At 38.3% G+C, this 14,627-nt stretch overlaps 2 protein-coding genes across 2 annotated transcripts in view; both read right to left on the bottom strand.

The window, feature by feature from the left end:
- Positions 1-5,185, bottom strand: part of LOC308680398 (ERC protein 2) — a 53,586-nt gene extending 48,401 nt beyond the window's left edge. The window contains exon 1 of the mRNA XM_081348520.1: positions 5,042-5,185. Coding sequence (XP_081204646.1) covers positions 5,042-5,155 — 114 coding nt within the window. The 5' untranslated portion in view covers positions 5,156-5,185. The remainder of the gene's footprint in view (positions 1-5,041) is intronic.
- A 3,692-nt stretch (positions 5,186-8,877) lies between these two features.
- On the bottom strand, positions 8,878-14,627 carry tlr9 (toll-like receptor 9). The gene is made up of 2 exons (XM_081348837.1): positions 14,584-14,627; positions 8,878-13,125 (listed from the first exon to the last, which is right to left on the bottom strand). The coding sequence occupies exon 2, from the start codon at positions 13,120-13,122 to the stop codon at positions 9,946-9,948; it is 3,177 nt and encodes a 1,058-aa protein (XP_081204963.1). The 5' UTR covers positions 13,123-13,125; positions 14,584-14,627; the 3' UTR covers positions 8,878-9,945.

The raw sequence follows: 14,627 nt of genomic DNA, 5'->3' as shown, positions 1-14,627 counted from the left end.
CTGCCAATTCCTCCAAGTTGTTAAAACGTATAATTTGTTTTAATTAAAATTACTTCAAAAACATACAAACATAACATTCAAAAACATACATATTCAAAATCCAAAGCTTGATTGTATTTGATAGTAGACTGACTTAATATGACTTTTATAATGACTTTTTCCAATACCCTTCATGTATTTACAGTAATTAACAATTATTTTTTTTAGGAAATTTCTGTAAAAGTTTTTTTTTTTTTTATCATGTTCCTAGTGACCAGACTGACTTATTATAGGTGGAATTGTGCCAATTCCTTCCTATTTCACCAAATGGTTTTTATTTTTATTTATCAAATTATATTATAATAAATTATACGTTTTAACCACTTGGTGGAATTGCCAGACGTGCCCTGCGCTGTGGAAGCGCGTCCAAGCATTCTCGAGTATAAATCAAATACGCAGCTATAATTCATGTAGGTTATTTTGAAGTAATATTTTAAGTTGATATACACTGTTAAAACTAATCGTGGTATTTATATATAAAGACTGCTGACTCTATAGAACAATGGCTTGGAAAACTAACTTTACTGGGCTCCAAGAGCCCTCTAGTGGTCGGGAGCATTTCCGTTGTGTTGTGGCTTTATTTCGTTGTGTTGTAGATTTTCCCGTTGTGTTGTAGATTTTCCGTTGTGTTGTGGCTTATTTCCGTTGTGTTGTTGCTTTATTTCGTTGTGTTGTGGATTTTCCGTTGTGTTGTGGCTTATTTCCGTTGTGTTGTGGCTTTATTTCGTTGTGTTGTGGCTTGTTTCCGTTGTGTTGTGAACTTATGTTTGCTTTTTACATTTCGTTGTGTTGTGCACTACTGGGCCACCGTAGATTGATGATGAATATCGCTGTAGTTTTGCTGTTGTCTTCATGTTAGATTGTGTGTGAAGGGCTGCAGATGTCGGCGATCTGACTGGATGTCTTGATGATGTATTGCCCCAAAGTTCTGTTTCATTATATGTTTTAAATATGTTATTGTTTATGGTGTAAAGAGATGAATCCCTCTCCTGTATTCCAGTTCATTAAGTGATCATGGAATTCCATGTTTTCCAAAGGGATTCACTTCACTCGTTCTCCCTGGTGTTCGTCAGTCAGTGTTTACGGCGCCCTCTGCTGGTCACTGCCAGTCCTGCACTGATCCAGGGTCTGTTCTTATCATCATTAAGTGTTGAATTATTCAGTGTGGTCTGGAGGAGATTGTGTGTTTTTAAGATTTGGTGTGTATAAATTCATTCCTCGCAAGTAAAGAGTCACTGGACCTCCCCCCCCCCCCCTCTCTCTCTCTCTCTCTCTCTCTCTCTCTCTTTCACGCTCTCTCTCTCTCTCTCTCTCTCTCTCTCTCTCTCTCTTTCACGCTCTCTCTCTCTCTCTCTCTCTCTCTCTCACATTTTAGTAATCATCATAAATGAGGTATCATTCGAAAGGTCTCTCACACAATATCTGATGTATTAATTACTGAGATGTTTCAAAGTAAAGCATATCTTTAAAAGTGTGGTTTAATTCAGTGTTATATTTGAGTGAAATGTATTGCAAAGGAATCTTCAACTAAATAGATTTTACTCAACCTTTTACTAGACAAGTTAAAATTACTCATTTTCTTTATTACTTTCGCTTGACTTAGTTGAGTAGAGTTTACTTAATTCCACATGTGAGATTTACTTTAAAGAAACTTGCCAAAGAAAAATGGAGTAAATTTTACTTTAATAATTACCGTTCGAACATTACTACATTTTTAATGTGTCTGAGAAATCTCTTCTTCTCACCAAAGCTGCCTTTATTTGATCATAAATACAGTAAAACAGTGAAATATGATTCCAATGTAAATCATCTGTTTTCTAATATGATGATGTGATGCTCAAGAAACACTTATGATTATTATCAGTGTTGGAAACAGTTTTGCTGCTTCCTGTTCAGATTGTTTTATAACCTGTGATCATTTTTTCAGGATTATTTGATGAATAAGTTTTTAAAAAAGAACAGCATTTACTCAAAATAGAAATCTTTTCTATCAATTTTTATCAATTTAACACACCCTTGCTAAATAAAACTATTAATTTCTTTCAAAAAAAGAAAGAAAAAAAGACTGACCTGAAACTTTTGAACATTGTTACAAAATATTTTAAATAAATGCTGTTCTTTTTTAACTGTTTATTAATCAAATAATCTAAATATAAATATAATATAAACAATCTGAAGCAGCACAACAGTTTTCAACACTGATAATAATCATAAATGTTTCTTGATCATCAAATCCTCATATTAGAGTGATTTCTGAAGGATCATGTGACACTGAAGACTGGAGTAATGACGCTGAACATTCAGCTTTGATCACAGGAATAAATTACACTTTACTATACAGTATATTTACATAGAGAACAGATGACTTACACTGGAATCATATTTCACTGTTTTATTGTATTTTTGATCAAATAAACGCAGCCTTAGTGAGCAGAAGAGACTCTTTCAGAGACATTAAAATAGTAATGTTTCCAAACTGTCGACAGGCGTACTGTATATGCATATTTTGCAATAAACTCAAAATATATTGTTTTTATATATATAATCAACATTTGTAAATGAGTAGTTTCATATTTCTCCATTGATTTTAATTTGAGTGCAATGCTCATGGGTTCTTCCCTCCCTAAAGCCGATAAGTTCACAGTCTTGGTCAAAAACTTCTGTAATGTTGTGATTCTCCTCATAGCTGGTCGATTCGGTTCATGGCTTATAACACTTTAGCAAAGAATATTTTTAAATCCCTGTGGGAGAAATTAATGGAAAAAAATCAGTGCCGCTGGAAAAGGGGGCGGGGACTAGTTTAACTCCTTTCAACAAGCTCCTCCCCTTTGTGGGCGGAGTCTTGTTTCACATTTGACAAAATCTAATTTTTCAGAACAGAATCAAATCTTTTTCTAAACTTGAGAAAGCACATAAAGGTCTGAGACTGAAGGTTTTACATTTGAAGACTGTTTTCTGATAGGAGTGATATTATGACATGAAGAAGCATAAAAATAAAATAAAATAAATACTAAATCAGTGGAGTGCCTGTCAGCCGGTGGTTGTTCTTGGTAAAGCGCTCAACAAAATCTCACGCAAAACTACATTTTTGCAATAGCAACTTCAAATTTGGAACACAACTTGATTAGATACGCCTTTAGTTGAGCAATTTTAGAGTCCAAATTAGTTTGTAAAATATGTAGAATATAAATGTTTAGTTTAGTACATCTGCTTTAGAGTAAACTTTTACATTTTTATTTTTTTATTGCTTTTGCTTCAGCAATAATCTGCCGAGTGTCTTAAAGGGGATATATCATGAAATCTGACTTTCTCCGTGTTTCAGTGCTGTAATCTGTGCTTCTACCGACACAGAACACGTGAAAAGTGAAACCCAGTAACTGTGTTCTGGTGAGTCTTTCTCTGCAAGCGTGTTAGAAAATAATCCAGATTTCTTCTCCTTCTGACGTATGAAGAGGATCTTATTATAATATCACCGGCCCTTAATCTGCACGTTTACACACACCAGCCGACATTTGGTTCCACACGCGCCAACAGAGACCAGTTCTAACGCACTGATGAAGATCCAGCAGAGCCTGAAGCTGTTCTGTGGTCGAGCACAGACGGGCACTGAACACTATTGACCAGAACATGTCACCGCTGTCTTATAAACACCTCAGGAACTGTGGACACTTGTGGAGAAGTTCAACATGATGATGAGATGATCAGTGTAACTCCACAACAACTACAGAAATGTCTCCACTAACATTCAGAAGCTCTTCCTGAGTCTCTCCGTAAGGCTGCACTCGCTACTGGTTACTCTGGGATTCTGGATGAGTGAGATTGGCCTGTTCTGTTGTAGAGCTGGTAAGTCCCGCCCCTTCCGCTAACCCCGCTGGACCTCTAGGTTGAAAAATCGTCAATGCAAGTGAATGGGAGAAAATAATTATTTTCTGGTCCCGTTTGAATTGTGCCATGAATTGAACATATGTCGTCTGTGAATTTTTTATATAACTTTTCATGTTACGAGTTTGACAGTATATGGTATGATTCTTTGGCTAGCAGTTGTGGAAAAGACATAACGAGAAAGACTACATGTCGCCTATGTGACGTCACCACATAAAGTTGACTTACCCGTGGTTTTCGCCAACCTCAACGATTTTGTCCTCTCCCTGAAAGAAGGCGGTGAAGTGCACCAAAGACACAGCCATGTTTAGCGGGATCCGTGAGCTAGTGTCCGTGTGCGAGTGCTGGTGACGTTTCAAACGCGTCGAAAGCAGCGAAGAGTTGTAGTCCACAAAGTGCTCTCACACAAAGTCTAACCGTATCAAACTTCTACCCGCTAAATTCTAGCATTCTTTACACGAAAAGTTATATAAAAAATTCACAGACAACATATGTTCACATTCATGGCACAATTCAAACGGGACCAGAGAATAATTATTTTCTCCCATTCACTTGCATTGACGATTTTTCAACCTAGAGGTCCAGCGGGGTTAGCGAAAGGGGCGGGACTTACCAGCTCTATTGCCGGAGTTTCTGAAGCTCGTGTAAAGACTCCGCCCTCTTCTGAACGGAGGCGGAGCTAAAGCTCATTTACATTTAAAGGGACACACACACAAATGGTAAGTTTTTCCTCACACTCAAAAAGGGGCAAATTTGACAAACTATAATAAATGATCCGGGGTGATTTTGAGCTGAAACTTCACAGACACATTCTGAGGACACCAGAGATTTATAATTCATCTTGTGAAAAGGGGCATAATATGTCACCTTTAAAACAGGTCTGAATTCATGAATTACAACCATTTAAGTTTGGATTAATCACAGGTTATGATATATCATGTACAAAGACACGCATTACACACACTGGTTAAAGCATGAACAGCAGAGGTGACTCCAGATTCAGTCATTTGATGTGTGTGTGTGTCTGTGTGTGTTAAAGAGCTGACCTTCACTGTTATACATGTGTGTGTGTGTGTGTGTGTGTGTGTGTGTGTGTGTGTGTGTGTGTTAGAGAGCTGACCTTGACGCTGATGACGGTGTTCAGGACTTTGGTCTGCGTGGCTTCGGTCAGGGGGTTTCTGCGGTGTAACTCCTGCGGAGGAACTCGATAGAAACAGGGATGCCGGCTGGTCATTCTCAGCTTCTCTCGTCGGTCGGTGTCTTCAACACTGAAGACCGGTCCTCTTCAGCTCACTGTAACCAGCTGATAAACTCTTACTGTAACCAGCTGATAAACTCTTACTGTAACCAGCTGATAAACTCTTACTTTAGGGACGTTTCGATCGCTAGGCTACGTGTGTGTGTTTGTTCTTCATTTCTTCCACACATGTCATCGCTGAGCAACTGTGCAACAGGTCTCGCTCTCATCTATTATTCACTTCATTTTCTTTTCCTTTTTATCTCTGGCTTCCTTCCCTCTCAAATGTGATCCGGCTCTTTAAACGCTCTCAGGCGGACCTCATCAATAATTCATCTCAGGTTCGGGTGTGTAGAATATGTTGACATGTAGGCTACTTGCAGAGAAGTAGAAGTAGAAGTCAGCTGTTCAATGCCTCAACCTCACGCTTTTACACTTTCTCAGTGTGTGTAAACCTACCTCGGGTTCAGAGTATTTATTTGTTCCCACATTAATATCACACGTCGAGTGCAATTATGTAGTTTTGTTTCATTAATACAGTGTTTACTTTTTTCTAGATTTCCCCAGAAAGAATGGAAGTGAAAAGTGACAACATGCCCCATATGTGGAGCACATTATAACATGACCATATGACAGATTAAAATGATATCTGATCTAATAAAAAAATATACAAGACAAACTAAAATATTTTCTCAATAAAATACAATTATTAACTTTTTCATATAAAATAACGGCTAAATATTTTTTGTGTTTGACAACAAACACACCGGTAAACACCTATACAGCATAATTCAAAACATAATAATAATTATTAATAACCTTTTTGTCATGGTTTCTCAATAATTCATAAAAGTATAGAATAGAATAGAATAGAATAGAATAGAATAGAATAGAATAGAATAGAATAGAATAGTTGTAATAGAGGCTCATTGTAACGCAGTGTGACAACATGCCCCGCCTGCACAACTGTGTGTTCTGCTGGTTAGATCAGCATTAAATAACTATCTCAACTGTTAAATAACAGATAAAAGATTAAAATAATATCGGATTTTTTTTTTTTTATGAACAGATTAAACATTTACTTCAGTAAGAAATGTACTTTTATGGTTAAATAAATGTTCAGGTTAAATAAATAAAACTGGCCAATGCGTGTAAAAAAGCAAGCCTAAGACACTCCTCTAATGCAAGAATTATTAAATATCGATGGAAAGCACCTTTTACTTTCTTTTTGCTTCAGAAATATAGAATCATTACCAATTCCCTTTTTTGGCAAAATCATGTATCTTGCAATAATTACACACTATTCTACTGTTTCTACTTATTCATAATAATAATAATAACAATAATAATATATATCCCATATTAAACAGCAATGAACCTTTATAATGTGTAAATATTATTGCAGTAATTGTGTCAAACTTGGAGTAAAGATGTAATCGGATTCAAGAAAGGAGCTATGACAATAATAGTAGTTATTATTATTAATTGGCTATGGCTGTGAAATGATATAAATACTCCTGGTCAGACAGTAAGTCTCAAGACTCCAGCGTGTTATTTCAGACGTTTGTGTCGGTCTTTAAGGCCTTCATGTTATTAGACAGAAGTAACTCAGACTCCGTTCAATCTGCCACATGAGTTTGAACACCAGGTTTCACTGACACGTTTAAATTACTTAATAGCTTATCATGTCACAATCTTACAGTATAATAAATGTGCAAAACATATATCCAGTCGTGTCTTATAATGAATGTTTAGCGGCGTTCTTATGAGTGAGACGTGTTGCTGAGCTCCAGAAACCTCAGGGCTATTTTAGACTAAACTGCTGAAACTGGAAGTGTGTAAACGCCTGAGGCTCAGCGTCTGGTGCGGTCCCACAGGTGCAGCGGTTCCTCGTGAGTGACACTTTCACTCGCCTCGCACTTCACGCTTCTCTTACACAGATGTTTAGATGGTAATAGTCTTTCATATGTATGTCTTAAAGTGAATGAAAATGCTAAATGAAGAGTCAATGGCACCTATGAGTGAACAACCTCCATACACACTAGATCAATCTGCAGAAAACAACATATTAATAAATAGTTTAATCTCCATGAGTCATAAGTTTCATAAGTATGTATTATGTTTGAATTCTTGGTTCATTTTTTAAGTTGTAGACCTTAAAGCTACACTGTTTAACTTTTTAAGTTGATTCTTAGCAAAAAACACTTTGTTCTATCAAAAGTATATGTGCTCATTCATGTGTACTTCCACCAACTAATAAAGTATTCTCGTAAGCGTAAAATCCATAGATATCATATAAAGGCTAGATGTCTTAAGGCGGAGTCACTTCCGGCATCACCGGCGGCCATCTTGCCACAGGGCTCTGTGAATTAAGGTGAGTGAGCAGCACGCACACAAATCCTCTTATCTCGCTGAAATCTGAACGGATTTACAAACGGTTTGGTTTCTTACAAACGTTATTAACGTGGCTATAATTCTGAATGCTTAAACATTTTGAACATAATTATTCATATGTATGCAGTATAATAGCTACATCTCTGACGTTTATAACAAACCAAACCGTTTGAAAATCAGTAGAAAATTGAGCAAGTTATGGTTATTTAAAAGTACATGCACCATGTTATGAGTGAGCGAGCACCCTGTGGTAAGATGGCCGCCGTGTGCGGATGTCGAGCTCCATTGGCCAGCAGCGCGGACGAGACATCTAGCCTTAAATGATATCTATGGTAAAATCTGCCATTTATAATACATACGAGCGAGTCGCTCGAATGGCGGCAGCCATCTTGAAAATACATTCGCCAAAGAGGGACATACCTGGAAATTCGCCTTTCGCGTTTTACACTCAGTGACACCGTGACGAATGCGAGGGGGAGATTACTCGCGACTGCCGGCAGATTTGAAAGATTGCTGATGGATGATCATGCCTATACTCGAGGACATGTAGCGGAGTCGCCAAGGAAGCGAAAGAGAATTAAAACGTTAACGCGACAGGCAAATCAGCAAGACCAAAGTCAATATTGGAGTAACTTTTCCCAGATGGAAAGAGCTCATGAGGAGCAAAGATTTTAAAACGGACGCCAAAGTTGCTTGCTTCTCGGCCGGTAATCCAGCCTATTTGTGTAAATTCAAAGTTTTATAGTTGCTTGTCTATAACCATAGCATGGTTGAGCATAACGCCAGAACAACCTCTAGTATAACATGTGTTACTTTTCCTCACGTCAATGGAGAAAAAGTATTGTTTACCTTGTAACATAAATCTGTGCTGCGACGGATCTCAGGTGATGAATAGTTTTAAAGGCACAATTGGACGAAGGCGACCTGGAAGCCATGTTAATCTTGGAATAATACGGCCACCGTAGGAGTTAAAACGCCCTCGGAATTGAAAGGAACAGAAACTAATATTCACTGGGTAGTCATATACAATTTCACCGCTAGATGGGGGAAATTATCACACAGTGTAGCTTTAACTGTATTCAATACAAATTATGAAAAATATATTTTTAAATCTCTATAAACAGGATTGCAACTAGTTTGTTATTATTTAAAATATTATTATTATTATTTTAAATGTTTGTTTTATTTGTGTTTTCCTGAAGCTCAAACAGTAGAGCATGGCCTCACTACGCCATAATCATCCGTTCGATTCCCAGAGAAATGAACATTCCTGAACTGATAAACATTTTCCTGAACAAGGTAGTGGAGAAACAGACAAAAAAAAAAAAAACTTTTTTTATTTTAGTCCAGCTGTGGTTAACCATGAAACTGCAGGTCAAATTGACCCACGAACATCCAAATCGTCAGAAATTTTGTTCACACAAAAGTCAAAACTTTACAGGCATGTCCATATGACCATAAATGAGAAAGTTACAAAATTTAAATTATTTATATATATCCTAGGTTAACAAGTATTTTTAACCAGTCAACCTGATCCGCAACATAATAAAAAGGGTTAAATACGGTTAAACATATTTTTTGTCTTTCAGCTGTTTTTATTTTCTGATGGAAGGTGTTTAGATTCATGTATTTATGACATTTTAGATTATTTTCAGTGCTATATCTGTGTTGTAGCCAGTGAAGCTCAAAAAACACATTTTTAAAATTGAAAATATATTTAGTTTCAACCTTCATATACCAAAATATATTTCAAAATATATTTCAAACTCTTACGTTAGCCTACATTTAGGCTAAACACAAATGTGGATAGAGTAGCGTACTAGAGATCAAAACTACATTTTGCATTCAGCATTTAAAGTCCCCCTGTGGTGAAAGTCCAGCTTTTAATGTTGTTTATGTGTCTGTGTGGTGTTTTTAATATTCTTTAAGACAAACCATGTGTAAATTCATAAGTCGACAGCATTGCTGAGTATTTCCTCCTTAAAACTGCAGTGAATCAAAGACAGTCTCAAAAACACGCTTTGAAATCGCTGGTGTTTCTGACGTCACAAACTACCTTGTAACCAATCAGATCAACGTGTGATCGTCAACCAGTGGATCTCTGAGCTGAGCGAGTGAGTGGAGGCGGGGCTCATTTGCATATTCATAGAACCGCGCATACTAAATGAGGCAAGGGTGTCGAGTTACATTCAAGATCTTTTAAGGTACGCTGATTTTTTTTTTTTTTTTAAGGAAAAAATGTTTAAATGTAATTTTGATGAGTTTTAAGGGATAAAGTTATTGACTATAGGGGGACTTTGAAATGTTACATTTTGATCAGCCACAATCCCCGACCAAAAATCAACTAAACAACAGGACTACCTAAAACATATTCTCAATACACTTTAGCCTTTTTAGAAGAAGCCCTCTGTGACTTTTTTGTTGTAGGCTTTGACATTGTCAGAAACAAGAGCGACACGCAAGTCGTTCCAGAAGAGCGGCTGCACTCGTGGGTTCTTGGGCCACGACAGGACCGACTTCTTACAGATCCGTTTCCTCATCTGAAGGTATTTGAACTTGGGGAAGACAACGTCCAGCAAAACAAGAACGGCAACATCCACTTTCTCATCTAGAAGCCGCTGCTGAACCAGCAGAAAGGCTTGTCGGACAATCCCACTAGCGTGAGTGTAGCCACTGGGGCTGGTCAATACGAACACCGTCTTTCTGCTGCTGTAAACCGCCTGGTGGAGATTCTCTATGCAAGATACTCCAGGCAACCAGTCGCGCTCCTCTAGGCAGAGCCGGAAGCGCCATCTCCCCCTCTTCTCCAATCTCGCAATCATCTCCTTGTAGATCCAATCTCTGATAGCCTTGTTACTCGTATCAAAGACCACAAACGCATCGTACTGGCTATCGGTCGTGCTCCCGTTGGCTGGAGTGTGTCCCTTGTGTCCAGTCCATAAAATCTGGATGCAATACCACAGATCCCAACCGTAGAGATGCTTTAACAGGGGAATGCTGGTCGCAGCCAATGTCAACAATAAAGTACAGAGTAAAGCGAATCCCCCAAATATCTCCTGGCACGAGCGAAGGTCAACCGAGAGGACGTTCACGCCGGCCAACGACTCTGGGTAAGCACAGTGAACCTGTGTGGTGAGGTGTGGGATATCCAGTTCAGTTTCTCTGAGAAATTTGGCAAAGCCGGAGATAACGCAACTACAAATAAAAGGATTGGCGTGCAGGACAAGTTTGCAGGAGGACACATTATTATTCCCCCCAGCGGGACAGAAAGTATTACCTTTATGAAACGACAAGGGAAGAGCATATGCGTCCAGGATCTTCAGCTGGTTGTGGTGGAGCATTAGGTGTTTAAGGTGCACTGCCTGACTAAGGAAAACCCTTGGGATTGCAACTAGCCGATTGTGACTTAAGTCCAGGCTTACGAGACGGAGCTCAAAATGGAGGTTAGGTAAGAATGAAAGCATGTTTGAGCTGAGGTTCAGAAAACAGAGCTGTCTGAGAACCGAGATGTTTCCCCAGGGAAAGTAACTCAGCATGTTGGAGTCGAGTCTGAGCACCTGGAGGCTCGACGGCAGGTTCACCATCACCTCGGGGGGGAATGATTTAAGATGGTTTTCAGAAATGTCTAAGTGCGTAAGGTTAGTGAGACCTTGAAAGAAATGCACGTATTGGTTACGCCTCGAGTCCCACATTATGTCCAAACGATTTCCCGAGAACACAAAATACTTCAGGGAAGTACTATTAAGAACGTTAGAGATTCGTAAACCGATGTGATTGTTCGCTAGACTCAGCACTTTAAGAGACGACAAGTGTGAAAGGAACGTGAAGCGATGTCCCATTCCCTTCATGACAAAGTGGAATTCGTTGTTGCTGAGATCAAGAGCTTTCAGAGTCCCACTAACCTCTCGAAACGCCTTTTCAGAGTACAGGTCGATGCGGTTGTGCGCCATATTAAGGAAAGCTAGTTTGCTTAGACTTGAGAACTGCCGGCCGTTTAAAGATTGGCTGATGTAGTTGTAGGATAGATCTATGCATACCACATTTTCCATGCCGCTAAAAGTGCTTGCATTCAGCCATGGGATGTTGTTTTGAGACAGGTCAAAAGACAGGCTTTTGGAGCAGATTTGCTTTTTGAAATGCCACATGGAGTAGTAAAAAGGACAGGGACCTCCATCAGAGCCCAGCTTAGAGTTCAGCTCTGGGACGTCTTGGGTTTGCAAGTTGTAACGTTCACGGTCGTGCCGTTTATCAAGGGTTTGGAAAGTCGATGTGGCTTCAGAATTGCAGGTTGAGTAGCATGGACTGAAAGCAATCATGTTCTGGGAAAGGCCCACCCTTCTTAACGCACTCATCTTGCTAATCGAATCAATGCTAATGGAGCAAATAAAGTTCATGCGCAGCTCCAGGTACTCAAGTCTGGGGAGTTTGATCAGATGTGCGAGGCTGTGGTTCGACAGATCTTTGAAGAATAATCCACTCAGGTACAACTCTCTTAGAGCCGTCATCTTCTCTATGGCCGGTGACAAAACCAACTCAGAGAAGGTGTTCAGAGGTTCATAGTTGTAAAGCAGACTGAGCGACACAACATGCTGGAGCTCTTCATAAAAGGTGCCATTTTGTATGGCATAGGCTAGGAAGTTGTCCGACAGATCCAGATCTCGGAGATGGCGTAGCTGCATGAACAGATGCCGGGGAAGTGTGCGAAGAGAGTTTCCTCGCAGACTTAGGCTGACCAGAGAGCCGTTCTGATGTAGAAACGCATCCGTATGCAGACGCAGGGATTGGTTGTTCGGGCATGGGAAGCAGGGTTCGGAAGCATGGTCACATCTTTGGCAGTTCCACCCCAGGTTAAGATGTCGTAGTCGTGTAAGATTGCTAAACGACTCTTTGTGAATGCGTTCAATCTTGTTCTCTCCCAAATCTAGGCTTTCCAGTGAAAGAGGGAGATGTTGGGGAACAGCGGTCACATTGTTGTAACTAAGGGTGAGGTTCAAAAGCTCAGGAAGATCTTGAAACACACGTGGGGCGATAAAGTAAGACTGATGACACGGGTTGGCGTAGAAACAGTTCTTGCTGAGCAGTAGTTGCTTTAGCAGAGGTGTACCGAGAGGTTTGACGATATGAAAGATGTTGTTAAATTCCAGTCCCAAGACCAAAAGCTGCTTTGGCAGAGGAGGAATGCTCTTCAGGCTATTCCCCGCTAACTGGAGGGAAGTCAGGTTTCTAAGTCCGACAAATGCTTCCGGATCAACATTCAGGCTGCAGGAAGGCCACCTCTGCTCTTCGAGAGGATCTGGTACACAGTTCCACATCAAGCTGAGATGCTTGAGATTGGGTAAACCAGCAAATGCATCTCCTTTAATGTAGTGGATATGGTTCAGATTTAGGTTGAGCGATACAGCAGAGAGCGATATGAACTTGGGGATTTTACCGAGACGTCTGTGCTGGCAGTCGATGTTTATGTGTCCGTCCTTGGAAGTGTGACTTTCACATGGATAGAATTCAGGATGCATAGTTGCAAAAAGATGAATCTGATTCAGTATGAGAATCAGATACGCCCCTCCAAACATGGCCTAGACACACGAGAACAACAGTATTAGTTAAAAACGGCAATGCAAGTTTTACTATGATATATTCACTAGAACTATGGAGTGCATTACTTATTTGTCACACTTCATCATAACTGCACGCTATTAATCATTAGTTAAGCATTATTAAACAGTTAATTCGTCATTTATAAAGCATTAATAGACATTAATAAGCAGTTTATAAATACAGTTATGTTCTTGATTTATAAGCATATCTATAATGTTTACTTTATTAATGATCAATTTATCATTTCTAAATGAAGTATTGCATTATTTACAAACCAGTTGTTTAGGAGTTGTCAGTGGTTCATAAGATCACATAGAAAGTGTAAGTAAATGATTAATAAACTGTTTAAATACAGTATTATTCAGACATATAGTAATAGTTACTTAGTGTGTTAATAAATGCTTTATTAACATGTATTTCTACTGTAATTCAGGAAGTTATAAAGCATTTAGCAGTGGTCAGTTCACTATGTTTGTGAGCTCATCTAAAGTGAGGACTAGTTATGCCTTGTAAAGCGTTTATAAAGAAGATTTAAAGGCTGTTAATATTTCTATGTTCTCTATCACTGTGTGTGTTTGTTTCCTTTTTCTGTTTAGAAGAAAACTGAGTCTTTAAATCTCCTTTATAAATGCTTTACACAGCATAACTACATACTACATTTACTTATGTACAGTATATTGATCTTATTAATCAATGACAACACCTAGTTTGTAAATAATGGTAAATAATGTAACTGGTTTGTAAATAATGCAATACTTCATTTAGAAATGATAAACTGATCATTAATAAAGTATGAAAATACAATTATTAAACACATTATAGAAATGCTTATAAATCAAGAACAACACATTTATAACTGTATTTATAAACGACTTATTAATGTCTATTAATGCTTTATAAATGACGAATTAACTGTTTAGTAATGCTTAACTAATGATTAATAGCGTGCAGTTATTATAAACCGTTACAGTTACTATGTAAAGTAAAAAGGTAATAAAAGCATATGCACATTCAAGTATTTGATTTTTTCCCCCAAGTATTTAAAATTCAGGATGCATAGTTGCAAAACGATGAAACTGATTCAGTATGAGAACCAGATACACCTGTCCAAACATGGGTTAGACACACGAGAACAACAATATTATAAAAACAAAACAACAACTGCCATGCAAGATAAGCTGCATTTACTTTTTACTCTGCTATATTCACTACAACTACGCAGTGCATTACTTATTTGTTAGCCTACTATGTAAAGTAAAAAGATAATAAAAGCATATGCACATTCAAATATTTTATTGCAAATAAACTAACTTACAATATTTATTCCTGTACAATGTAGGATTTACTTGACAGAGTATTGAATATGTCGTGCTGTAAATTATTCGCTTGCTTTCTCCATCATATGGAACATATTTAAAACACAGAAAATCACTTACCAAAGGTTTGCAATCCAGATCTCACAACTCCACAACACCGTATT

Source organism: Scardinius erythrophthalmus, assembly GCF_964197995.2.
Source record: "Scardinius erythrophthalmus genome assembly, chromosome: 20".
Lineage (NCBI taxonomy): Eukaryota > Metazoa > Chordata > Actinopteri > Cypriniformes > Leuciscidae > Scardinius > Scardinius erythrophthalmus.
Note: the sequence above shows the minus strand (reverse complement) of the source record. Positions and strands in the feature narration are given on the sequence as shown.

What these genes read in the sequence shown, in the direction of transcription:
- tlr9 (XM_081348837.1), bottom strand. Translation starts at nt 13,122, where the DNA reads ATGTTTGGAGGGGCGTATCTGATTCTCATACTGAATCAGATTCATCTT.